Source organism: Idiotropiscis lumnitzeri, chromosome 5 (assembly GCF_059441095.1).
Source record: "Idiotropiscis lumnitzeri isolate Australia: NSW breed Sydney's pygmy pipehorse chromosome 5, RoL_Ilum_1.0, whole genome shotgun sequence".
NCBI classification, from domain to species: Eukaryota; Metazoa; Chordata; class Actinopteri; order Syngnathiformes; family Syngnathidae; genus Idiotropiscis; species Idiotropiscis lumnitzeri.
The window spans coordinates 29,630,448-29,657,103 of NC_142395.1; the positions used below are offsets into that span (position 1 = coordinate 29,630,448).

At 43.3% G+C, this 26,656-nt stretch overlaps 1 protein-coding gene and 1 long non-coding RNA gene across 5 annotated transcripts in view; one reads left to right on the forward strand and one right to left on the reverse strand.

The window, feature by feature from the left end:
• Positions 1 to 4,969: 4,969 nt before the first annotated feature.
• nhsb (Nance-Horan syndrome b (congenital cataracts and dental anomalies)) overlaps positions 4,970 to 26,656 on the reverse strand; it is a 40,417-nt gene continuing 18,730 nt past the window's right edge. The window contains exons 1-13 of one of the 4 annotated variants that reach the window (XM_088296606.1): positions 19,179 to 19,309; positions 16,278 to 16,430; positions 16,050 to 16,186; positions 15,101 to 15,148; positions 14,179 to 14,223; positions 14,025 to 14,069; positions 13,712 to 13,774; positions 13,276 to 13,471; positions 13,081 to 13,212; positions 11,842 to 11,994; positions 7,957 to 11,076; positions 7,029 to 7,149; positions 4,970 to 6,348 (exon numbers count right to left, since the gene is read on the reverse strand). In XM_088296606.1, the coding sequence (XP_088152732.1) occupies positions 5,703 to 6,348; positions 7,029 to 7,149; positions 7,957 to 11,076; positions 11,842 to 11,994; positions 13,081 to 13,212; positions 13,276 to 13,471; positions 13,712 to 13,774; positions 14,025 to 14,069; positions 14,179 to 14,223; positions 15,101 to 15,148; positions 16,050 to 16,186; positions 16,278 to 16,430; positions 19,179 to 19,227 (4,908 nt within the window). In that variant the 5' untranslated portion in view covers positions 19,228 to 19,309 and the 3' untranslated portion in view covers positions 4,970 to 5,702. Of the gene's footprint in view, positions 6,349 to 7,028; positions 7,150 to 7,956; positions 11,077 to 11,841; positions 11,995 to 13,080; positions 13,213 to 13,275; positions 13,472 to 13,711; positions 13,775 to 14,024; positions 14,070 to 14,178; positions 14,224 to 15,100; positions 15,149 to 16,049; positions 16,187 to 16,277; positions 16,431 to 19,157; positions 19,310 to 26,656 lie in introns of those variants that run through there. The other 3 variants (XM_088296605.1, XM_088296603.1, XM_088296604.1) reach the window with 3 other exon arrangements.
• Positions 17,995 to 26,656, forward strand: part of LOC148337629 (uncharacterized) — a 28,306-nt gene continuing 19,644 nt past the window's right edge. Inside the window, exon 1 of the long non-coding RNA XR_015843221.1 lies at positions 17,995 to 18,332. This is a non-coding gene — a long non-coding RNA (uncharacterized LOC148337629). The remainder of the gene's footprint in view (positions 18,333 to 26,656) is intronic.

Sequence of the window (26,656 nt, forward strand, 5' to 3'; positions counted from 1 at the left end):
CTGTAGCTTTTGCTCTTTCAACATTTTTACACTGACAGCGAACGCACCACCGTGGCGTTCGCTTACAATGCAATAACATTTCAGACCGATTGCTTCTTCGAATGTAATCGGCGTAAAATAAAGGTACTGCCCCAGGCGTGCATGTGCGAAGTGAGGCGGAAGTGCCAGAATGTCGTTTTTTTTCTCAATAACTGACCAACTTAAGAATTGAATCCATCATTTTTTGCTGACGGTGTTGCACTCATGCTGAAACTCACAAAATGTTGTTACTTCTCTCTGTTTCATGAGCTCAATGGATTCACCTTGAGTTTGACCTTTGTTGTATTATCTTTTGACCGTTACGTACACTTAAACATGATGACTGGAACCATGCAAGTATTGACACTGAAGTAAAGGCGAGGTAATTTACTGCCATTGCTGCACAAAAAAAAAGTGTTCCCGGGACAGTAGGAGGTTTGTTTAATGATGCCAAAAGTTTCTTAGGCATTTTGTTGTGTATTAAAAGTGTATCGAGCCTTTGAATATTCTCATTCCTGCAGGTTATTGGATTCTCAGGGCATTGCATCGATTGCAGATGAACTCTTCTGGTTTTCTTCGATGGCCTTTTGTCTCTCATCTGAGCAGGCTTCATGAGTTTTTGCACGTAGGTGAGATAGTGCGGCTCTAGCCTGGCTGTTGCTGTGGAAATCCGCCTTCCAGAAAAGTCCAACATGTTCTCAAGAGTACATATTGCGCGCTAGTGTTACAATTGTGATGGAATTTAGATCATTTAAGTTAATTCAGTACTTCTCAAATGGAGGGGGGGGCGGGGCGTGTGTGACCCTTGGGGAACATGCTTTTTTTTTTCCCGCCGTACGACCATAAAGTGTAATTGCGCATCCACAGCTGTAGTTGGCAGTGGCGCTCTCCTTGCCCATTGTGCGCTGCGAGTATTTACTCTACGGTGTAGGTTTGTTTTGAAATGAAAATGCGGCGGGGAGTGGGTCGGGGACGCTGAAGTCTGCTCGGATGAAAGGTGAAACATTTTAACCGGAATAGTCCAGTTGCGGTCGATCCACTGCTCGGAGAAAAGCCCATTAAGCGTAAGTGTTTGTTCGCGTTTTCTGTCTAAAAAACGACAGCATGACTTCTGGCGTCCGAGTGACGACTGATTTGCTGTTTGCCGGTTTTTATTTTTTTCTTTGCTGTTTTCTGATTCCGAAAACTGTTCAAACCAAACCAACGTTTGCTTTTGCCCCATTCCACACTTTTGCTCTCCGTCTTGGTAACAAGTTCATACTTGAAACCATCCGGCTTTAATGTGAAACTCAGGTTTTAGGAGGTTCTTGGAGGATATTTTATCGTAGCGTTTGTGTTCGTGCATCATTAAGAACGAGCGACAGTATAACCAAGTACAGTATGTATATTTGAAATGCCTTGTCATTTAATGCCCTGCAGCATCTTGTGTGTACATATAAACTTTTTACGCTCCACTCCAACAATGTGTTTATTTATATGCATCCACACAATAAAACATTTCCACTTGTCATTCTTAGTTGTTGAGACCTGAGGCCAAGAGCATCGCCGTGTGCACGCTATTTGTGACAAATAGAAAATCAGCCCTGCCACGAATACTCGAGGCGATAAGTACCACAAGATAGAGGCAGAGGACTGCTTTGGTCTAAAACAAACTTTTGAACTCACTTCAACGGTTCCTTTTTCAGCAAATAACGAATGACATCCCCCTCAAAAAATGACAAGTGAATGCCGAACCTAACTACATACTGTCCATTTCAAGTAACAGCCTGGATATATTGTTAGTTCTGGCGAATGTACATTTATTGACGCACATTTTGATGGTGTATAATCCAGTCATTAGTTGTCTAGAATATTGCTGAATGTACCAATTGTAAATTAAATTCATTTAAATTGAAAACATTCAACTTTAGTTCATCACGACCTGACATGTAATAAATTATAATGCATTTTCTTGAGGGGTCCCGTCCCCCCCAAAGTCTATTTAGTCCATAATTAATCGTCACGCTGAAACATCAAAGAGCACTGCAATGTTTTGGGGACGGTGCGGTTTGGGTGTTGGGGTGCAGGAGGGATACAAATAATAATTGATACCTCGCTTAATTAAGCCTTATTGCAAATATCACGTTCTAGTACTTGGGAGTAGACTTGAGGATACTCTTTAATATTAGAACACAACTCTAAAGCAACATTTGCAGTCTGCAGTCAATTTTGGACCACTCTTACAGAATGTTTTACAGTATGTGAACATGCTGCCATCTAGTGTTCATATTATGATGGTGCACTTCTCATTAAGGGGTTATAAGACTGCGTTATTAGTCTTGACTGTCAGGATACACTACTTGGATAATAGATAATGGATGGATGGATTTTGTGGGGACCTTGTATAATATAAATTGGCCAATTTTCTATTCTTTTCTTTATTCCAATTCCTTCCATAGTCATGTTCAATTTCTTCACCCCCTCTGCCAACCCTGTTTTTTTTTTCCAAATTATTATTATTACTGTTCAAAAAAGCCCGACAATCGATTGGAATAAATCAGAAAAAAACATTTGTTTTCATTCTTTTATTTGGTTATTTTACAAAAGAAAGAATTTCAACATTGTTTTCTTTTAAAAACATATTTACAAGTTTATACAAAAATACAAAAATGATTCAAATCTGTTATGTCCTAGCTACCTTTAAACTTGGAGCCTCTTTTAAATAGACAGTTTCACTTGCGTAATTTCTCACATATATTGGAAATTTTTAAACTCTGTTTAGTGCTATTCCATACTGTACACCTTTGAAAAAAATGGCTCAGTGTCTGTCACATTTCATGAGAGCAAAATTGTATGCAAACATTGAAACACTTGCAACAAATTATAGTTATGATTTTAAGAATCTTGTTTTTGTTGGTCTCCCAAGTAAAATGAGGTTTAATAATTTAACTCATAAGTGCTAAAATTGAGTTTGAATGCAAAGCCCACACGTTGTCTTACTTAGCCAATTGTGTTGTCATTGATCCACTGAATTCAAAAATAATACAATTTGTGTCACTACGCCGTTAGGATAAGTGACGGGTACAGTACGGAAAAACAAACACACCAGACAAATCTTCAATGCTTTCAGTGTTCTTTTTTTTTTCTTTTTTCCCAGTTTTAAAATAGAATTTTCACATTGCATTCTTCAAGTGGCAGAGAGATAACCCAATCGCATCCGTTTTCTATCATATTAAACTGGAATTCAAGTTTTAAAAAATAACAAAAGTTAGAACGACTATTTTACAAGTCACTTTTGAGCCTTTTATTGTTGCTGTTTTTTTTTTTTTTTTTATTTCCAAGTTGTCCTTTTCCAATTGAAAGTAAAAATATCTCTCACACCAACTTTTGGGGCTCAAGCAAGACGAGGACCCAGCACCACAATTTTTTCCAATTTTCATATATCATTTTCTTTTCAGTCTCTTAAACATATGATTGTCCAGTGAGTAAGATATACAGTACAAGATAAACCCCTGTTGTGATCACAACTATACAGAACAGAATTAGCCAGACAGTTTGTACATCTATTGAACACACTATTGAACTTGACATTAGAACAGAAAATACAAATTCTTTTCTCATCTGGAGACATCCCTCAGATTAAAAATAATCATATGGTGGTGTCCTTTTTTTTTTTTCTTTTGTCATTTGTGTCTTATTGCATGCGATAGAAAACACAACAAATAAAACGATGGTCAAGAACAAGTGCCATGTCGCCGTGTGGGTGTTATGAATTGAAAATTCCGATGCGCAATTCACAGCTTTGTACTCACTCCAAGTTACACAGTGTCATTTCTCGAGTTCACGTTCGCTGAGTATGCGTCTGTCCTATCTATCTTTTTGCATTTACAGTAAAAGCATAATGTTTGTTGAGGTATTCACAGAATACAGTGAATGGTTCCTTTCGAAGTGCGGTCTCTGAATGTCATGTCATGTTTGCTGTGATAGGCAGGTGAGAGTTCAAGCTGTTAACCGATGGTCCTTTTCTACTCGTCACATTTCTGTGTTGAGTTGTGTGAGAGCTCCCTCTAGTGGTATGTTAAAGAATCACCGCCCGACTTTCTTTCAACTGCAAATGACATCGCGGTTGCTTGGGCTCAGGTAATGACCAATCACAGCTCACCTGTTTTCTGAACCTGAGCCATGATTGGTCGTTAGCTGAACAATTGTGATGACATTTTTAGTCATCAGCCAGTGACAAAAAGGCCGCCCCCCCCCCCGAGATCGACAATAACTACTCATATTTCACAAACACATTATAAATCAGAATTGACTCGCGATGCTGCATTTGGAACATTTTCTTAAGTGTTTTTTGGGGTGGACTTCCCCTTTAATATTGACCAATGTACTCTTTGGTGGCATTTGTAGATTTGGCAGTGGGTTGAGCTCTCACCTGTCTCGTGCTACTGGGTCAGTGCAAGTGAAGGATAGGCAACTCGGAGAGAACAGTGTTCATTTGTTCAGATTTCTGTCATGTTGTCAGTGAGACCTGATCTTCTTTGCTACACTCTTGTTAAAAATGTCTTGTCGTTCTTTTATATAGATATGACTTTAAATTCAATACAAATATACATATGGAATTTCATTAGAAGATAGAACTCTTTTTGAATATTCTCAAAGAATCATTAAGTGCAAAAGAGAGGTCGGTTATTGGAAAGCTTTGCAAATGACTCTCTGGTCAACCCGATTGGGGACCCGCTAAAGCATTTTCACCATTTGCACTCAAAGCGTGCCGATAAAAGCGCCTTAAAATGCTTCTTTTCTTCTTCAAGTCGGAACAGCCCGACACGGTTTCAAATGTGATGTCGAGTCACGCTAAACGCAAGCAAATCGAGCAAAGAAAGGCCACTGCGATTGTCCCAAAGTCTTCCACTCCGGTAACGGGCCCACTTGCTCCTTAAATTCTCAGCATAAAAAAAAAAAAAAAAATGAAAATCAAAACGTTTCACAGGCTCCGTTTTTAAGATGATCCAAAGGAAGCACAAAAATGTTGACAAACACTTGAGAATGGAGACGGGATGTTCCCATTCGGGTCATGCCACATGATGAGACTTCAGCATCATGTTTGGTTTACAAAAATACATGCATCGGATTGAATTTTTGTGAGCTGGACTCCTGATGTCAACCTGGCGCTGCGTTTGGGAGCGTTTTGCAACCGACGCACGAGATAAACCTTGCTTGTTGCCAGGCTGATTTCGAATGAGGTTACTGCTTTGGGCATCGACAGTTTTCACAATATTACATTTTGTATGGATTTTTAATTTGAAAAAAAAAAAAGTTGCTCAACAGCTCACACACCCACGGCAAACAAGAAAGGAGGTACAAATCTCAGCGAATCTTGCATGTGCTCGCACATGCAGTCCTTTCACCAAATGTCTTGCGGGATCTTTATTTTTCCTTTTTAGTATATAAAAGACAGTTCAATCAAAATAGATATTTCATCTATGAGGGAGCTATCCTTTTGATATAGTTTTACGGTCAACTTTTTTTTAATAATGACCCTTTGTCATTCAGGTTCCTGTGAAAGCCAACAGTTCCACGGCAATTCCAAATAGTGGGCACATTTTAGCAACAGTCAGATTTTGGGGTGCATCACGAGACACCCAATATTATAAAAGTAGGGAGGAGGCCATTTTGAAAAAAGGAGAATTATCGGTCAAGAAATTCTACGACGATCTGTCGTCATGGGGACTTCCATCTGAGTTTTCGGTCTCGCCTTCGGAAATGGCTTGCATGGGAGCCGTGTAGAGGCGGCTACGAGTGCTGTAGCGACTACTGTTGGCTACTGGCGGGACCCGAGAACGTCCCTGTCGAGATGCGGCGGTCAGAGGCAGGATTTTGGGGGTGAAGCTCTCCGAGTTGGCCCTGGGAAAGAGGCCCGGTATCTGGATCGGGTCCAAGTTGGAAAGTGGTGGCTCCTGCTGCACTGGGGGCGTGTCTTCAGCTTGACCAATGGGGCCTTCCACAATGGATTCCCCGTGAGTCTTTGGCGTTATCGGGCTCTTCAGAATTTCTGTGGCTGACATGCGGTAACTAGAATCCGATCTGCTGCCTTTCTTAAGCAACAGGAGTTTGAACTCTTCATTGGAGGTACTGGATTTCTTGGCGCTGCGGTAGATGGGAACCGGGACACGTTGCGAGCCAGAAGCGGCGGCTATGGTGGCTGGCGCGTTGAGCGGCGGCGGCGGCGGCGGCGGCGGCATAATGGCATTGGAGACGACGTTGTTCGGATTGACTGCTGCGGCGGGGCACAGACGAGACTTCGCATTTAAGTCTCCCGAATCTTTGCGGCCCAGGACCTTTCTTTTGGATCTGAATGGAAAAAGTCAGAATCGAGTTGACACAATTGGATCAATACTGTACAGATAAAGATCTGAATGTTTTTCTTAAAGTAAAAAAAAACAAAACTATTCTAATTAAAAATAAGCACACAATTAGTGCGAGATTGATGATCGGCCTCTCTCTGTTGTGCTGGTGGCCCTGCCTGCAGAAGCAGATTGTCCCGCCCACAGCACCATCTGAATGGTTCCTTATGCAGTGGGTAGCAGCCAATGAGCAGTAAGCTGCCTGTTTGCTTTTTCACCTTGAGCCACACGCACTACAGGAGGACTTGAATCAATATTAGTTTAGACAACTCACAACTAAAAGAAAACTATTCAACTTGAAAGAGTTGTTTGTTTTCATTGAACTTTAAGACACGCAGCTGAGCCTGGGAGCTCCGTGCACTTTTTGTTCGACTTTTAAAACGGAGTTGTCTATTTTCTAAGACCTAAAAAAGCTTTTACATGTTCTAAATCGCTAAAGTTGTTTAATAAATATGCGCATAAAGGCATTTAAACGAAGTCAAGCTTTGGACCCCTAAACACCCCCGTAAAGTTTGACCAGCCCTGAGACAAACGGCTCTGGTGAAGACGACGGCGTTGACGCTGTCAGGTTCGGGCTTGTCGTTGCGGTGCTTTCGATCGACTCATGTCGTGGTTAATTGACGGTACCTGTGTATCATGGCAAACAGATCCTCGGTCGTTCTGGACTTGTTGGGTGATGTTGTAATGTCGTCGTCCACTTTGGCGTCATCCGTCAAAGGTGAAAGAGAGTTGTCAGTGGGGGTGGAATCTGCAACAGAACACATTGACATCTCATACGGCTGCAGCTAGCGAATATTTTTCATGTTTAACTGAAAATTATCTCAAGTATTCAGTTGAAAATACAAATTCTTGGTTATAAGTCGGCTACTGAAGACAAAAATACACATTTTCACATTTTACCATGAAGGACCAACTTGGTTTTCAGTTTTAGTGATTCAACTTTGGCTTATATGGTTCTTAAATTTAAACTGCACATTGCATCACACTATTTTCCTTTCTGGAAACGCGAGTGAGATTTGAGCCAAATCTCCCTCATGGGCAGAGATTTTGTTCTATGAGACGGACGTGACGTCAGAACCTCAGGAGCCATTTTGTTGAATTAAATTAGCTTGGTTGCTTAAAAAGTGATCATTTGGAACGGCAACCGTGTCAGAATAAACAAAAAATAAAAATAAACAAAAAAATTGTCCTTGAAAGGTGATCCCACGGTTTCAAACTAGTAATGGCTAAATGAAGCTGGCTGCCAGGATGGCCGAGTGGTCTAAGGCGCCGCGTTCAGGACCCAGTCTCCCCAGGAGGCCTGGGTTCGAATCTCGAATTTCCCCATTGTGGGACTAATAAAGGGAATATTATTATTATTAAATGTGCTTCATGAAGCAGTTGTCGTATTTTTGGACTCCTCTAGATGGCACTCTCTGTCCAAACTGCTGAAAGCACAATCAATTGCCATTTTTTTAAACCCTTTATTTCAACCAACAGTGCCGACGCTGGCAAGAGGCCCCCGTACGATGTGGCGTCCACGTTATTTAGCCGTTTTCTTTTTTTTCAAACCTACCTTTACTGAAATAGTCTTCTGTGTCAGGAGTGGTGGAGTCGTCTTTATTGTCATGCGGCAGCAGGTGATGGGCACTTCTGGTAGCACCTGATGTCTCTTCCTCTTCTTCCTGCACCACTTGTCTGATCCTCCTGCCATCGCTGATTAGGTAAGGATGCGATGTCTCCACTGTGGTACCAGGCACTTTGACTGGACAAGTCCAGGGCCCTGAGTCCAGGTGGGATCCTCCAGCAAAGTCGTAGGCCGGAGGGGGAGGGTGATCTGTTCGCAGGCCCACCCTGTGACATGAGGCCCTCTGGGGTTCTTCTTCTTCCTCGTCTTCATCATCGTCATCATCATCTTGGGAAAAAGAACGCTCGCCCAGGATCCGAAACTCTGGGTGTGCGCGCGCTGAGTGTGTGAGCCCTCGAAACTCTGCGTGCGAGCGGATATGTGTGTGTAGATCCACTGGCGAAGGGTGAGGAGCACGCGGCACTGGCCGATGCAAAGGCGAACTGTCATCTGAGAGTTCCGAAAATGGGTCGAAACGAGTCCTGAATGCTGTCATGGACCAGAAGGTTCCGGGCCCATATCGATCTTGTCTGAGTAGAAGACTTTCGTAAGAAGGAGGCCCATCGGGGTGACGTCCGGGGGGAGGTGGATGAGGGTGATCGGGGGAGGAGGTGTGGTCCTGAGTTGGGGGTCTGGGGGGCGGTCTACGAGGAGGGAGCGGCCTAGTGTTGATTGGGGGAGGGGCTAGAGTTGCACCACTCAAAGGACATTTGGGTTTGGTCACAGTTGCCGATTCCGGGTCTGCGCTGGTTACGACGTGAGCAGATTTGCTGACAGAATGAAGCTGCACCGAACGTAGAATTGATGGCGTGATGGCCAACATGTTGGAGCTCGGAATCAAAGCGGCAGCGTTGGCGCACGGTGGAGGGTTATTATTCAATGTCTCTGGGGCCGACATCTTTGTTGCCGTTGGAATAGAATTTGTTCCTCGGTGTTTGCTGTGGTGAAGCGTGTGCAGGTGTTGTGTTCGGTGGGAGAGCGTATGTCTGACGTAGCCACCGTGAAGAATATTAAGATCGAGCTGAGAAGGTGGCGGCGGGAAGTCGGGGTCTCGCTTGTAAGCCGAGGCCATAGAAGCGGCGTCTCTCGGAAGGTGTTGCAAGGACGAAAGAGAAGACTTTCTCTCTGGCACTTTGGGCTTCCTTTTGCCGCTGGAAGGGGACAACGGGCCGGGGAAGAATGCTGCTGAAGTGGAGGGCAACGTGGACGTCGGTGTTTCGGATTGACTTGAGTAACCGCTGGAGGGTGATGCCAGACCGGCCAACTTCTCCGGGGAGCCCAGTTTGAAGTCTCCGGGCGGGTGGGGTGGACTCGCAGCTCTGGTCTCAGAAGATTGGAACAGAGTCTGGGATTGCGTGTCGGTGGAGGAGGACGAGCTGTCCGGTGACTTGATACAATCCATCACGGTCGTGCCTGTTGCGGTGCTCGAGTTGGACAGGGATTTGTACTCGCAACTGTTGGACTTCAAGTCGTTATTATGAAGCCAAAGGTCTGCATAGTCCGATTGCACGGCGCCTTCGTCCTTAAACGAGTGCGTGTCTGCCGAGCTAAAGGACATGGGTTCCACAATGTCCACAGTTTCTCCGAGACCCATGACCCACGTTCCCATGGGCTCCGCCACAAGACACGACGTCTCTAACGGTTCTGGAATACCTCCGAGTTCCAGTTCCAACTTAATATCTGCGGAAGACAAAGTAACGTCGGGTTCGCTAACCGTCTTTGGTTGGTCGTGATCCGCTTGCGTGTCCGTTCCCACGTCGACGCTACTATTAGCCTCTTTCAGAGAGGACGTTCGCAAAGGTGGCGGAGGTTTGAGTTTGGCTTTCCTCAGCGGACGACAGGGCCTCCCCAGCGTCATCGTGCCCGTTTTGTCGCCAGACGAGGCTGACGAGTAAACTCCTTGGGATGAAATGGGATGTGCTTCTAAAATGTTGGGTTGGGTCCCCGGGTCTGCATAGCTATAAAGGTAGTGACCATAACTCGGATGACTCTTCCCAAATTGCTCCGATGCGTACAAGCCGTCTGCATCCGACGAGCAATGAGAGCCAGCGTCTTTGTCAGTGTTGGTCTTTTCACTGAAACACGTTTGGTCTTCGAGAGCTTGGTTTGAGCAATAGTCCTGGGTTTGAGACGCCTTTTGGGTCTGCTCATGGTATTGGTCTGGGTCAAGCTGGTCCTGGTCTGGAGGATATGCCCATTCCCCCTCACTGGCCGTACTGACTCCTGCATCGTCCAGCTGGTCTGTTGCCGAGGACGTGAACGAGCTTGACCTGTGTCCCGGTCCTTGAGGTCTCAGTTCGGAATGATACGAGGGATCCAGGGAAAAGCCCTCATCCATGGCATTGGGTACCGCGTTGAGCGACAGCTCCGAGTCGCAGTGGGACGAGCCCGTAAGTGGTGGAGAAGAAGGCGGGGGGATGGTTTCGGAGGTTTGGGATGGGCAGGTAGAACTGGAACCGCTCCAATTTCCGCTGGAAGACTGATGGTCTTCCTTGTGGTCCACATGGCTACTCAGCGCGCCGGTGGTCGACACCGAGTGAATCGGGCTACTGAACGTGTCCGAACTCGAGGAGATCTCGCAGCTGCCCGTGTCAGCTTTGCGGGGCAAGCGAGAACGCCCTCTCTCCATCCAGCATTGCTCCGGGCTCCCTCCTCCTCGATCTCGTTCCGCGGATCGTTGCAACCGTTTTAGGCTTCCTAGTTGCAGTGGCTCCGGAGCTGCCTGGTCATCCGTGCTCTCCTCTTCATCCTTCATCATCATCATCTTCAGCCTCGGACTCGGGCCGGCGGGGATAAAATCCTCGGTTTCGTACGGCGATAATTCTTCATCCTCGTCATCATCATCGTCATAATTGTCATCGTCGTCCTCATCGCTATCCACCAGGCGACCGCCTTCTCGCGGGAGGCTGCGAGATCGCAAACGTCCCGTGTGGGTCGCCGTACTCGTGTACGTAGAATCCGACTGGTCACCGAGGGAAGAAATGTTGCCGGTCGAGTGGGAAAGAGATGCCGGGATTCCCTGATGGCCTCGTTGAGCTCGAATGCGTCTCCTGGAAGGAGCGGCCGTACCTGCACAGTGACAAGAGAGGGAGACATTCATGACATCACTTGAATTTCACGGCGTTCCATCGACAGTGAACCCCTGCATAGTCGCGGTCGGACGTCTGTGTTGCTACAGACCATCCATCCACTTGTCCTCACGAGCCTATCCCAGCTAACTTCGGGCAGTAGGCGGGGCTACACCCTGAACTGGTTGCCATAGACAAACAACCATCCGCGCTCACGCTCACACCTTTGGCCAATTAAGGGTGTCCAATCAACCTGCCCTGCAAGTTTTTGGAACGTGGGAGGAAACCGCACGGGCACGGGGAGAACATGCAAACTCCACACAGGAAGGCCGGAGCTGGAATCGAACTCACGACCTCTGCACTGTGAGGCCATGGTGCCGCCCTTTCTACAGCCCACATTCACTGAATAGATCCAATTGAAGTCTCCATTTGATGCGCTTTGCCGCCCTCTTGTGGCATCTCTGGAGAATACAAGTCCCCTTTGTTTGTGGGTTGGAGGCTGGAGATGGGCGGCATCAACTCATTTAGTTCTCCTCCCGTGAATAGCGTGGGTTCACTGTACTTAAAAGTGGTGATGGTCCTTCCCCCCCCCCCAACAATATACTGTAGCAATCGTAAAAAGTTGACGTGAAATTATCCAGTCATTCTCTATTTGTATGAAACGTTATTCGGATGTCTAATGTGTTGGTGTCAGCAAGTCGTTCTTTGAACAACCTGGTGGACAAATGGAAAGGAATGACATGAGGAAACATTCAGAGGAACTTACATGCTATGAGGAAATCGTCTGTTTGGCAGCCAGAGTCTCGAGTGTGGTGAAGGCGACCACTAATTGAGAAGTCTTCGTGACACAGCGAGAGTTGGTGCGGATTGGCATGGACAATTACTGTCCGCTCTCTTGCTACTGGTGATTCATCCGAGTCTGAATGTAAAATGACATAGCATGCTGAGTCTCAGTAATGTCACGTTTAAGTCACTTTCATTATGGAATATGAGGGAGCGATGATGAACCACAAGACGGGAATAATGCCTCTTAGCAAATTCTGGTTTGCTTTTTCGTTTTTTAGTCCCAAAGTAAAATTGTTGAGACTATAACAGGACGGTCTCATTTTGAATGCAGAATTACATTACAATTTTACATTGTTTACTAAGACTCATGCACATGAAAAAATAAAGCAATTAAAAAAAAAAAAGCAAAGGTGAACCAGGAGATAGCTCAGATCTTTTGGTGCCTTTTCTTGCTTTTGTTTTGGGTGCGAGTGTTTACATCACAGGAAATAGGAGACATAAAAGTATTCATTTTGCTATTTCTTTTTTTTTTTGGTGGGTCTTCGGTTTTCGTCGATAAACCCCAATGAATAACCGCTATCATGCTAAAATCCAAAGCACTATTTGAAAAGTTGTCAAATGCTTTAGAAAGTTTTTCAGACAAAATGCAGCAAAGTTTATTGCGTCTGTGGTATTTTCAAGTCCAAATATTAGTAGATTTAAAGATTATTTATCAATTTTAGAATCATTAATTGCGGAAAATAATTCATGGGAATGATCCTCTGATAGCCTGCAAATATTTCGATTTTATATTTGATATTTTCAAAAGGAAAATATTTTTTTCACCCAAATAAAACACATCCCTGATGAACGCGACCCTTTTTTTCGGGCGATGGGGCGGGGTCTTGTCATTACCAAGCCCCACCCAATGACAACAATTAAAATCAATGTCTTTTGTGCAGATCTGTGCATGTGGCGCAGGCAGTCGACACTCCGGCAAACAAAAATACACCCTCACCTCGTCCCCAAATTGATGGTAAGACAAACCCTTCCGAGACTCATATCGAAGCAAATAAAAAGTCACTTTCTTGTGGTATGGCCCTTTTTAGTTATTCCTTTCATGTATGGGATGTCGTTATTGTCCATCAAACAATGGATGGGTGTAATAATATGATCTTTCTCCAGATCTGAGCCATCCATGAATCTATAAAAAAATCAATCTCAATATGAGCCAACGTACCCATGTCCTGTTGTACTCGTTTGGGTATTCCAGTGATGGTCTTCCTCCTCCTTAACTTTCTTCTTCTCTGAAGAACTGACTGCGAATGGACAAGGGAGCAACGTGCACTCGCCTCTCGATCGAATCCAACTCCTGAAAAAAAAAACATTTTCATTTTTGGAAATGATGGAATACATTTCAAATATTTCTATTTACCTGTGACATTGATGGGGATGATGCAGGAGGAGACGGCACGAGAATCATCCGAAGTTGTCTTCTGATCCGAGTGGGAAACGTTTTCCTTGGACCATTTGGTCTCTTTGTCCTGGATGGACGGCACAGCGGGCGCCGAGCTCTTTGTTTTGTGACCCGTTAACACCTCATCATCGTCTCCCTCGCCCGTTGAGGTAGTCTTCAAATAAAAGTCATGCACAAAAAGCAGGATTCAAATAGGAAAGTAGTACTTACAGTTGCACCACTAGAGAGAAAAAAAAAGTAGCTTTTAAATGCATGTTTCTGTTTTTGTGCACGAGTTATTTGAAATGGAAAGGAGTCCAATTCTGGAACGTTTCTACTTTTGATGAATGAATCCAACAGAAAACGTCAAATGGACAGTCAGAGTGAAGTTGAACCCACGAGAAAGATCGAATACCTTTCTGGTCCACGGGATGAAGATGCATCCCTCAATAGGATGAAGTGAGTAAAAGCACTCAAACTATAAATAAATGGAAAAAAAAAAAAAGAAAGGACAAAAGATGTCATGAAGAATTAATACAAATAAAAAGATGAAATCATGAGTTTCATTCCATGTTCTTGCATCACAATACAAGGTCCATTTGTGTCTTGTACAACTATCGTCCTTATTATTAGCAAAATCCTCATTTGGATTTTTTTTTATCCTTCAGAGACTAAGCATGCCTCATTGTTTAAGTCTTTGAAGTGCATCTAGCCACAATCCGCCGTACCTTTCTTTGTATCGTCTGAATATCCGCTTCTCGCCCCGGTCTCTCCTGCAGAGGAAGAAAACAAAAGAATATCGGTCGACATTTTGTACACATCAATTGATGCTGGAATTTGAATCTCGACCATCTGAAACGTGTCCTCGCGTCTCAGTCTTACTTTTCTCGGAACGGTTTGGATTTCCGTTTCTCTCACTGTCCTCTCCTTAAAGAAGCCAAACGGAAATAACAGCGCGAGTTAGCGTGACTGCAAAGATTCTTCAACAAACACAAAGAGGTGGCGTTATGATGAGCAACTCGAGTCGAGTGAGTTCGTTTACCCATCAAATTGCGATTCATGATAAGAACGAAACGGAATGACATTTTTTACAGTGTATGATGGGATGTAAACCAGTGCTTCTCAATTATTTTCCGTTACGTCCCCCCCCCCTAGCAAGAAGAAAACAATTTGCACCCCCCCACCACCATCCACTCTCCGCCACAACTCACACAATTTTCGTTGCCAAATAAACCAAAATCTACAGCTTGAATTTAATACTCGCTGCGCACAATGGGCAAAGAGAGCGCCACTGCCAACTAGTGGAGTGGATGTGCAATTACGCTTTATTATAGTATTGGGGGGGGGCATGTTCCCCAGGGTCAGCGTCACACCCCCCACCTTCGCCCCACAATTTCAGAAGCACCGGTGTAAATCAAGGGGTCACCAACCTTTTTGGTTAACGTGAAGGCCGAGCGGTTTCATATTCTCTGAAATATCCAAATTTGTTCTCATTATCTTGAATTATCGGGTGACAATTTTGTTTATGTCTGTGAAGACATGTGCATGATGTCCCACAATAATTATCAACAATGATATGATACGAACGTACATGGAAAGTTTTGTTCGGAAACAGATAAATCATTCCCAATTAATATGGAACACTTTATTCCTAGAAATCTCTTCAACTGATCATTTTACTGTCAAACTATTTTTAGAGCAGACCCGCAGCTGATGGACGACACCCTGGTGCCCGCATTCAACATGTTGGTGACCCCTGGAAGTGGAAACATGTAGATGGAATTTTTTTTGGTGTTTGTTTTACCTTCCTGGGTTGATAGTTTAACTCTCGCTCTCGCTCTTCTCGTTCTTGCTGCATGACGAGACCACAATAAGATTTCGCGTTAGAAAGTAGAACAAAAAAACCCGAAAGCTGACCTGTTGTCATCGTAAGCACATTTCATTCTCGTCCACTTGCACTTCATCCGTTATCCCGCGGTTTACAAGATGATTGAAAAGATTCTTTTAATGGACTGGATACTTCTATACACAGTCTGTCTCTCTCTCTCTCTGTCCGTCTAAATATTCTAACTTATTTCTTCATCTATATTTTTTTGAATTTATTTTATGTAAAGCTTCCGTGCATTTCTGTAGATCTACGACATTGCGACGCCAATCAAATGCCGCAGACAGGTAACAAAAATTAGCATCCGCTTTACAGTACTTACAAAAACATTCAAACAACAGTTTTTTTTTAACAGATAAGGAGCATCGCAGCATCCAAAAAGGTAAGTAGTGAATTCTTTCCGCTTTGATGGAACACCAATTTTTCCTGGCACATACGGAAGTTACGAGTGATGGGTAAATGAAGCTTCAAATTTGCTTCATGAACCACTTGTCGTATTTTTGGACTCCTGTAGATGGCGCTCTCTGTTCAACATTGGGCTGAAAGCACACTGAAATGTGTTTTTTTTTTTTTTAAAGCAACAGTGCCATCTAGTGGACTCCAAAAATACAACAGCTGGTTCATGAAGCAAATTTGAAGCTTCATTTTCCCATCACTAGTAGTCACCTTCTCTGCCTCTTGTTCTTGCACTAAATTATGTAAGGTCGACCTCAGCGCCGCCTGACATTTGTGGAACGACACTTGAAGGCATCCAACTTTAAATTCTGCCGTGTATTTCTTTACACTGTTCAAATGCATGAAAAACATGATGGCCTAAAAAGAAATTCACCAATTCAGCGGGGCCCATGCTCTGGCCTTGACTGCTTACCGCTCGTGCCAGCCGACTTCGCTGTTGCCGCCTGATGGAATGCGGTGAGGGGAAGGCGGGTATCGGGGGCACCGTCGAGATGGAGATAGTCACTCTGTTCCTCTCCCGACTCGAGGCCCGCTCGTTCTGTTTTTCGTCTGAAAATGACAAACGCGCTTGCGTGAATGAGCGCATCGGAAAGGACCGAACGGAACGGAACGCCACTCCAGGCCCAAAAAACTTTGTCACCTCTGTGCAGGGCTCGGAGGCTGAGCTGAGCGTTCTTGCGCAGTTCCTCCAGACACGGTGGTCGGGTGCACGGATGGAACACGTTGTGTTGTTGGTGCCACGGGGCCTGATAGTGAACTGACAGCTTGCTCTCGATATCCAAGTTTGACACGGCTGAAAAATGACAGACGAGAGGTAAGGAAACAACCGACTTCTGCGAAGCGACACCAGAGTAAGAAACTGGACACGGCATTTATTTTGGAGGGTTGGCGACAGATTCCGATACAGATCCCGTCGCATTAACGCATGAAGCTTTTAATCGGCACGCAACCGCAATTCACTTGTCCATTTCATGCACGACACAATTAATCACGAAAAGCAGAAATAGCACGATGCCGCTGTAAGATTACGGCGCTGCAATAACAGAGGCAAGTGCTTGTTGCGTCTCCGATATATTTTCATAGGCCTCATTTTTGTGGACGTCGTTCTGGTTTCCCTTCGAGGGCCGTTATGAGTGTGAACCCAAATAAATGGAGGATCACCTTACGTTATCACATACGCACAACAAATGGATGGAAACCCGCTTTTGAAATCAGAAGCCAGTCAGTCATTGTTTGTTCAATATTTCTTCAATTTATTTTGAAAAGGGGGAGGATTGGTAACTAATAATTGGCAACTTCTCAAATCTCCATGTTGTGAAAACAAAAAGTTGACGCACATGATTTGCCCTTCGCGGGCCACATAAAATGCGGTTGCGGGCCTGTTCTGTCCCCCGGGCCTTGAGTTTGACACCGGTCTCACAGGCATTCATCTCAAATATTTGCCTCCACAACAAGGTTGTCCGCCTTCTTTTCATGTGGCTGAAGAGGGCGCTCAAGAGCACACCAGTTGACGTTGGCTAGCGACCCGTTGTCATCCCACTGCTCATAAACGGCGGGAAATGAATACAAAAAAAGTCAACACATTTCTGTGCTTTTTCCGATTGAGATGCCAAAGTCGTCATTGATTTCCTGGGAGTATGTCGAAGTCAACCATCTACTAAGTTTAGCCTGGGTTGTTAACAGAAGTTCTGTTTTTGCTGACATATCTCTCGATCCATTTATTCCTCTCACCTGCAAATTGCGACCTTTTGTAGATTTCATTCATTTCACACTTCACGAGAACTCTCCATAACGTGAGCGCACACATTAGAGAACCAAGGTTCTTTTTGGTTCTGCGTCGTTTAAACATCGAACTTGACGGAGTGTTCTCATCAAGCCTCCGATTTTCTTCCCTTTGAGTTGCGAAAGCGTCTGGAAAGTTTTCCAGCAAATCGGTCGGGTTGTCGTGTGACTGCAGCAGTCGACATTTAAAATGTGGACGCATCAAATGACTGGAAAAGCGGACGGAGACGAGTCACGATGTTGGCGAATTTAGCGAGGTCGTATTAGTGTGTATCTGGGTCAAAGCGCAACGCTTTAGCGCTAAGTGCAAAACCTTGTCAGTGGACGGCGGGAACGACGACTTGGTCAGCTGTGGAGAGGAGAACAAAAGCTCGAGAGCAGTCACGTCGCATCGCAATGTTCAAGGTTGTTTTTTTGTTTTCTTTTTGTCGTCTGTTCGTTGTTTTTGGTTCAGTATTTATTTTCATGTTTTTTCCTTGCGTCTCGTCGTGCTCATTGCGTCCACCTGTGTCGGTTTAGCCGAGATCGAGTTTGAACCAATCAGCTCCCGCCGATCCTTTGTGTCTCGTTCAGGTCTTCCTTGTCGTCTCGTTAATTTCTTTGTATTTAGTTCCCGGTTTGCTTTTGCTTCTTGTTGCGTCGTTGCCCGTGTCGGCGTCCATGTGAGCGTGAGTCTTTCTTATTGGTCGTTGAGCACGCCTGTGGGTAACCTTTGTTTTGTTTGGATGGCGTGGTGGGGTGAGCATGAGGAAGAAACCTTTTGCCGATCGTGAAAATCCGCGTCAAACGTCGTCAAGGAAAGCGACTGTGAGCGCACGTGCGGAATGGACTTGTGAGTGAAACAAACTTCGAACGTCGGCCAAGTCGTTTTGCGGAGAGGGAGCCGAGAGAGCGACCTCGAATGGCAAATGAAGTAAGTGGCTGTCATTTTCCTCCGCGATGGATGTGCCTCGATAAACAACAGTCAAGATAGCAATGACGCAATAGTCGGGATGCGCATCATCAATGTTTCAAGTCTCCTAGTCTGAGCATGCCGTGGCCTCGTTTTAGTTGGACGCCACATGAATTAACGAGCTCCCTCTTGAACGTTGTTACCATGTTGTCAAGGAAATACGCACATTAATGATGTGAAATGTTTTTACGTTTTCAAGATACACAGTATGACCACCATTTTTCCTGATTTAACCCAAATTGTTAAATATTTTAGTCAACGCGGGTCAAATTTGACCTGTAACAGTCTCGATGTGCACAAGTGTCATTTTTAAACATTTTCTTTTTTTTTTCTTTTTAAACTCCTTTACCAAAAAAGTAGCTTGATTTTTTACCTTAGCTGGCAGAGAATAAGCAACTTTTGGGTCATCTTAGGGAAAGTTATCAAATTTCAATGCGAAAGAATGACTTTGAAGATAGTTTTTTGTTTTCAAAACGGGTTCAATGTAAAGTTGTTTTGGCGAACATGACCACATTGAATTTGAAGACGTACACTGAGTAGATGACCCGGTTTTTGTTTTACATTCTGTCCACAGAAAATCTCATTCCCCTGATGCCATATTCAGATCACGAGTTATCATCATCATCCAATCGTCATCATATTCGAATTCTGATTGAATATGTGATCGCGTATTGTTTTTTTTTTTGGTTTGTTTGTTTTTCCAAACCGTCTCATCACGTCTCAGCCCCCAAAACCCCGATCGCGTCAAGCCCACAAATATTGTCAAACAAGTCTTTAATTAAATACCTCTGCTTGATCCCTCCCTACCTTTCGATGGCACGAGGGCACAGCCGATCCCGAGACAAGCCAAAGCCATGATTAGCAACTCTTGGCCGTTTTCTTTCTTTGTTTGCCGCGCATTCCGGTTTCGCTCGTATGCTGCGACTCTTAAGGCACTCTCGCAAACTCAACTAAAAATATTTCCGCTCAAAGCGAAACATTTGGACGGGCAACATCTGTAGTCACCCCCCCCCCCACCTCCTTGCCCGCCCACCTGCTGTCTCGGTTTGCCCCTCCCCTCATCAGATGGCCCAGCAATTGACTGAAAATTCCTCTGCTTTGCTTTGACCAGTTAGGAAGCGCAAGTCTTTTTTTTTTTAACTAGAAATTTCTTTGTACGGCAAAGGAATGATATTTCACTTCCATCTGTCTTTTTTTTTTCCCACATGGAACACCCCCCCCCCTCATTTTCAGTGCGATGGTAGGGTCCCGCCTGGGCATGGCCTGTCCCTGACCGTAATCTCCTCACGATGCAGTAAAATGTGGAAGAGGATGGCGGGCTGAGCAGGGAGTCCGTTAATGCATTAATCCACCACATGCTGCGAATGTGGATCACATGTTTCTGTGCAGTAAATGGCAGTCCAAGTAAGATCGTGTGGGAAACAGTCACTCACTTGTGTTGTTGTAAAATCCAACAGACATTCATACACACAATTGGATCTCTGAAGAAGAAGTGACATCTTTCTCAAACGTAGAAGGTGAAAGGTCGGCGCCTGTAATCTGCTGCAATCCAGAGCTCTGGCTCTCACTGACAGTTTTTGAGGTTGCCACTTGACTTGATTTGAGGAACTTTGAGATTTCAACCCCAGCTTGCCGAGAATAGAATAGGATTGGGAATAGTTTTCTTTTTCAAATACCTCAAAAATACAGTCCAGACCAGGGCGGGGGGTCATAAACCTTTTTGAAAATGAGAGACACTTCTTGGAAATTGATTCATGTGATGGGCTACCCGTTTCATGCACACTTCTGAAAGAACAAATTTGCTAAAATTATCTTTAATAATTACTGATATTTGTTAATTATTAATTTGGGATGACATTTTTCAACCCAACATAACATGTTTGGTTGGTTTGTCTTTTCATCATTTTGTAAAACATCATAACTAGTCTGCTAGCTAACGCGAGCTAACGTAACGTTATCCAAATCACCCAAAAAGAAACAAAAAAAAAAATCACATCTATACTATAAATCTGAGCAACAGAAAATTGTGAATTTATTAGCCAGTCCTTTATCATCATATTAACTTTGTCTGATACTTCATATGTGTATTTTTGATTTGGTCGGTTTTTTTCAATCGCTCACATCTTGGTCAAATCGACGTGGCTGTAGAGAAATTATGCGCTACATCATGGTGAAACGTCGTATAAAATTCAGTGGATCAAAAATAATTAAATCAAATATGTCCTGATTTAATTAAACAATAATAACTGATAGAAAGGAGACGCCCACCACCCCGTTAAATTTCTATTTTAATCTTATGATTTTTTTTTCTTTTCTGCGAGTCCTTTAATGTGCCTTTGTACTTGTCTGCATCCATATTCATAATGTCCCTGTGTATCTCATTGTCCCTCCCCATCCCTTTTTATTTTTTATTTTTTTGTGTGCTGCACACCTGCACTTTTGTCTCGTGGGCCTCCTCCACATCCCCTCTGACCTGCAAATCATTTCTGGCATAACAAGTGTGTGTGATTGAAACGCTCATTTTGATTCATGTTTATGGCCTGTCTGTATTGGTTAGCAGGGGGGACTCACAGTGTCCGGCATAAGCCTTTCTTTTTTTATTTATTTATTTTTTTTTATTTTAATAACTGTTTCATCAGCGCAAACTCGGCAAACCGAGGAAAATAACCGCTGGTTAGCTGTTTGAGGAATTATCCCGCTTTTGCACACTATTTCTTCTGAATATTTACTGCCCCCTAGTGGCAAAACACATAACAGCTATTGAGGATAAACCTTTATGAAAAATGAAAATGCCTGATAATACAAACTGTAAAAAAATAAAATTTTCAACATAGAATGAGTTATACAAAATGTTAAATATATAATGAATGATAAATACAATTAAATGAAATATACAGTTATACTGCATTTACAGTATGATTACAATAATTTGACTTAGTTTTTAAATTAAATTCTGGGTAGATTTGATTACAATAGAATGTAGTGTAAATAAAATGTATGCATATTGAAGGTCCGATTGTATTGTCAATTCACCAGAAAAATAAATCAAGCATGCGCACACCTAAGAATTTTAATGGCACGTTGTAGTACTGTATTTAGCGAAGGACTCTTATTACATAAAAAAAAAAAAAATCACTTGCCCTAAATGCAAAGTAATTGACAGTCTATTGTGGACGATCACTGAGTTGATTCCGAGTCAAAATCACATTTTCCCCAAAAAATTGCGTGTTGACTTTTTCAAACTTTCAAGACCGAGTCCAAGAATGGTTGGTTCTGAAGGGCTGTTGTAGAATTTGCTATCACATGAAAAAATGATTGCCCATCTTTTGTGGAATTGACATGCAGTCTAAATGCCGTCACAATTGGAAATGGTCGAAAATAAACCCAACAGCTGGATTCCAATGTAGAAACGGTACAGGAAGTGGTCTAAAATTGAAAAATGTTTTTCAGCATTTCTTCAAATTTGAGTAGAAAAGTGTTCATGTTGTCGTCCGTGTTGAAGATTTTCAAGACTTCTGCGGTGTTTCCACAGCCCAATTTTACAAGCGTGTTCCTAAAGAGGCTGAGTATTAGTGTTGTGTAAACTAGCGGCGACAATTATTCCAATTTATTCCGCTCTATTCTACTTGGCCAACAGCGACTCCAATTTGGATCTATGAGCTTCCTTATCAGCACACGCTTACGGTACCGCAAAGATCCAAAGGTAGTTGTTCAGTGTTTGTGATTTTCAAATATTTGCCTCAGTTTTATTGAATCACCAAAGCATCAATTCCCTCTGGAAATGATGCAATTTCACTTCACTACTCCAAAAAAAAAAAACGTAACGTGTTCACTAACGTGTAGTGACAGGCAGAGCAATTAAATGTTCTGCTTTCATTAACTGGCACGAGGGAGAATTTTACTGTCTCCACCTGTTGCCATTCATACAAAAAAAATGAAGAACTTTCCACCAAACAAGCCCAAATTTCACACAATTTGTGAGTAAATTCAATTAAGATCATAATTATTTTAGTAAATGCACTTTTTTTGGGGGGGGGGGGCTGGGGCATTTTTGTTTGGCGGCGTTCTGTGACATTTTTATGTATTCTTTTTTTTTTTTTTCAAGCCTGGTGGAATATTTAAGAAAAATGCCTCTTTCTTGTCCCGTGGTTACCTGTAACTGTCTTGTTCATGCGTGGACTTTCAATCGTTAACTTCCGAGTGAGTCCATTTGAAATCTGTCCAGAAATAGAACGATAGCGCCGTGTCTCAAACCAATGGAAAGAAAATGGTCTGAAAAGGTCTTATATAAGTTATTATATTTTGATCTAACGATGTCTGAGCGACGACGTAGGAACGGCACAAAAACAAGCCCGTCGTCCATGTTATTTTTAACTGTGTCGCCATGGAAACGGGCACATGGGCAGCAAATTGGTGACTTGTGCTTGTTTTTTGGGGAAGACTCCAACGGCTGGTCATTGTGTGTGTCCGTGCGTGCGTGTGTGTTTAAGAATTAATATTAAATGGATCTTATTTTACAACCCAAACTTGAACATTTAAAAAGGACACTTTTCATATTGGCATGTTGTACGTATTTATTTCAAGTCAGGTTGTTGACGACAGTAAGAGTCGCTCTGTTAATTACACAATTATTTATTCAGAGGCCGTAAATAATGGGCCACGCAAATACTTAAAAACTCACATCGTTCAGTCTGCCGTCATGGTTGAAAAAGTTAGTGAGCGAATTCTGCAAATAATTGCTGCACCTTTTTTTAGCCTGTTTGGAAACTATTATTCAGGATGTGCTGTGATGTAATTTAATGTTTTATTTAAGTACTGCATGCACTGTATTTTCCAGACTATAAGACGCACCTGCATATAAGTCGCACGTCTCTTTTTTTTTGGGGGGGGGGGGGCAACAAAACGATATACAAGCTGCGCCAGGCTATAAGCGGCAGTTTTCTATGTTGAAAAAAATGAGTTTACTGCATGTACAGAACGATTTTGTATTGTGAATGCACAGAAAGGTACGTCAACAGATTGTTAGAACATTGCCTTTTAACACGGCAACAACTTTGCTCATTAAAACAGAACAGACCCAAAAGAAAAATAATCAAGATTTTGTGTATTTTCTGAACTATGAAGCGCCCCCTACTGGTGAAAGAAAAATCCACAGAAAAGCCACACCTTTGTATTAGTCGCATGGTTCAAAATGGAGGAAAAAATTAGCGGCTTAGAGTGGAAAATACGGTATATTATATGATGTGAATATGTAACTACGGTATTTCACAATGCAGGTATTTTGTTATTTTGCTTTGTTCAACTCTACTGTTTTCAAATGCTCGAACTGGATAAATGCCAAAAACAATTTCAGTCATTGTTTTGTCGCATAACCGTAACTTACTCGTCTCTTTTCGTCTTGTCCTTTCTTTATCATCTAAACTCAAGCTTTATCGGTGGCTTGTTGCTTTAAATATTGCCGCCGTAAAGGATTATGGGTCCATCCCTCCGTGAAAGTTGGCATTTTCCTCAGCACTTTTAGAATTTGAACAACCCCCCCTCCAAGTATCTCGCTCAGATAGGGAAAAAGGCAAATTGAGGTCTTGCAAGTCCAAATTTGGACTTGCATGCATACCGTAAAAAGCCATCCCGAAACATTCCCTTAAAAAAGAAATCAGCCGGGCCGCGAATGATGAAGCGCGACATAGTGGGGGTTGGGGGGGGGGTGGCGGCGGTCTCACTGTATGCTGCATCTGTCTTGATGTGATGCAGAGGCTGGCGACTATCTTAGATAACCCGAGCCGGGCTCCAAGTGTCCTCGACAAACTAGCAAATGTACAGCATATAAATGAGCTGCCGTTGCGGCAGAAAAAAAAGAAATTCCCACTCCAGCAATACGGAAATGAATAATTGAAGTAGCGCGTGCGGCGTACTCGATACTCAAGTCTTCATGATTTAGGATGGTTGATCAATGCGTGTGTATAGTGAGTGAGATGTTCACTTTTTTTTTTTATTATTGGCTTGGACGAGGGCTCGTGTTCAATGAGGATATTCCCTTCTATACGTCTTGCTTTAGAAGCCACGTGACAGTTGCTGAGTGAACATATCGTTTCTATGGAAACAACTTAAAGATTAAAGCTGTGAAGAGCCAGAGCCTTGCCAGAGAGAATCCCACAATGCCGTGTGCCTGGGGAGCTTTGGGAAAGAGAAAGGCGGAGGCACATTGTCAAAAGTAGTGTGTGCGTGTGCGTGTGCGTGTGCGCGCGTGTGTGTGCCCACTTGTGTCTCTGCCAGCTGCAGAGGTGTTGTGCTACAAATTGGCTCTGTATTGTGACTGTTTGCTACACTAAAGTCAGCACTCATCAGTCACCCGTTCGCCGATCCCGCCCTCCCAAAGCATCCAAATTCGACAGCGCTTAAAAAAACAAACAAACTAAACATAATGTTACAAACGCATCAATCCTTATAAGTTGATTCATGATTCCTTTTCTTATATTCACCACGTGATAACCTTGACCAAAATTCCACTGCAGTCGCGGCTTCCCACAATACAATACAAATATTACAAACAATACAAAGATGTTTAAACACAAGTGTTCCCCTGACCTTGTCCCCTATTTCATTTTTATTTATTTATTTTTTTTAATGTTTGTGCCTCCGACCCATATCCTCCTCTTTCTGCCCCCCCCGAGGGTGATGCCGGTGCTGTTGTCAGGCTCGAGCTGAAAGCAGCCAATCACGAGGCTCCATGCTGAGGAGCTCTGGGGTGATGTTAGGCAGTTTCATGCTCGTACGATGAGCTTTGCCAAATGTAGGTCATGCTTCTCCTCGCTCGCCCCGCCTTCTTGCGCTCGCTCACATTTGCCTACACTCACACACACGCACACGCACACGCACGCACACACACGCGCACACATAAACCTCATCACCCCTCGTAGACGCGCGTACAAACATTTAGCGCACAATTGCATTTGCGTGCGTTGGGATGCGACAGATGTGCCTTGACTTAGGAGTTGAATTTGTTGCTTGGCAAACCTGGGAACTCAATTCACTTGCGTATCAAAACAATTTGAAGCATTGAAAGGAATGGAGCACCAAACCATTTTGGACCAAACAATGATAGAACCTAATCAAATGAATTGCAATTGTGCGTGCCGTTCTCTCGCCACTTTGATGCTTCAGCGCCATTTGTGTCCCCGCTGAGGAAAAGCACCATCCAACTGACTGCAAATTCCATTTTTTTTCAAATTGGATTGAACATTGATCTGATGGCATATTTAGTAGGTACAATTTAAAAGACTGGAAAATAGCATTTGTTGCCTTTTCCAGATTCTGAAAATTCAACTTCACGACACAATCCAATCATTGAAATCCTTTCCAATTTTTTTTTTGTTACTTGTCAGTAATTCAATATTTGTTTGAGCGACGATGTCATCTTTCTTCCGCGTCTTCTGAATCCAGAACTGCTCTCTGACGTTACTTTGTACATCCGTAGATAGAATTTTACATTTTAACTTCCATGTCACGTGTGCTTACGGGTCCAAATTCTGATCCTCACGTGACATGTTCCAACTCAACTAAATATACGTCAAGTTTATTTTCTTAAAAAAAAAAAAAAAACGATCTGCCATGTTCCCCAAAATGTGAGATTAGCCTACAATAAAAATGGTTTCATTCAGATCGTCTGCAGACCATGAAAAGGCCAAAAGGAAGTTTTTTCGTTTATGTTCAGTTTATTTGAGGATATGACGGGGTACTTTAAATCTCTAATTATATTTTCTAGTTTTTATTTATTCAAATTTTTTTGGGTTACATAATGTGAATGGCATGTGGCTATTTTTCATGTATTTGCTAAAAAGTCACGAGTGTTACTTTCAGTTCTGTAACTCAAATGAGGAATTTCAGGACAATAAATCAACAAAAATGGTTGTGAATATACACATTTTCAGTCGTCCATTTCAAGTTGAAAAAAGACTAAAGTGGTGAATTTTATTTATTTTTTGCAACCAGCAAATATGAATTGGCCCCCACCCAGAAAATGTTCCCGCTTTCATCGTACATCCAAGCTGCGATGCATTTCACGCGGTGCCCACTCCGGCCTTCCTGTGTGGAGTTTGCGTGCCTGCATGGCTTTTCTCCGGGTACTCCGCTTTCCTCCCACATTCCCAAAAACATGCATGGCAGGTTGATTGGAAACTCGAAATTGTCCCTCGGTGTGAATGTGAGCGCGAATGGTCGTTCGTCTTTGTGTGCCCTGCGATTGGCTGGCAACCCGTTCAGGGTTTTAGCCCCGCCTACTGCCCGAA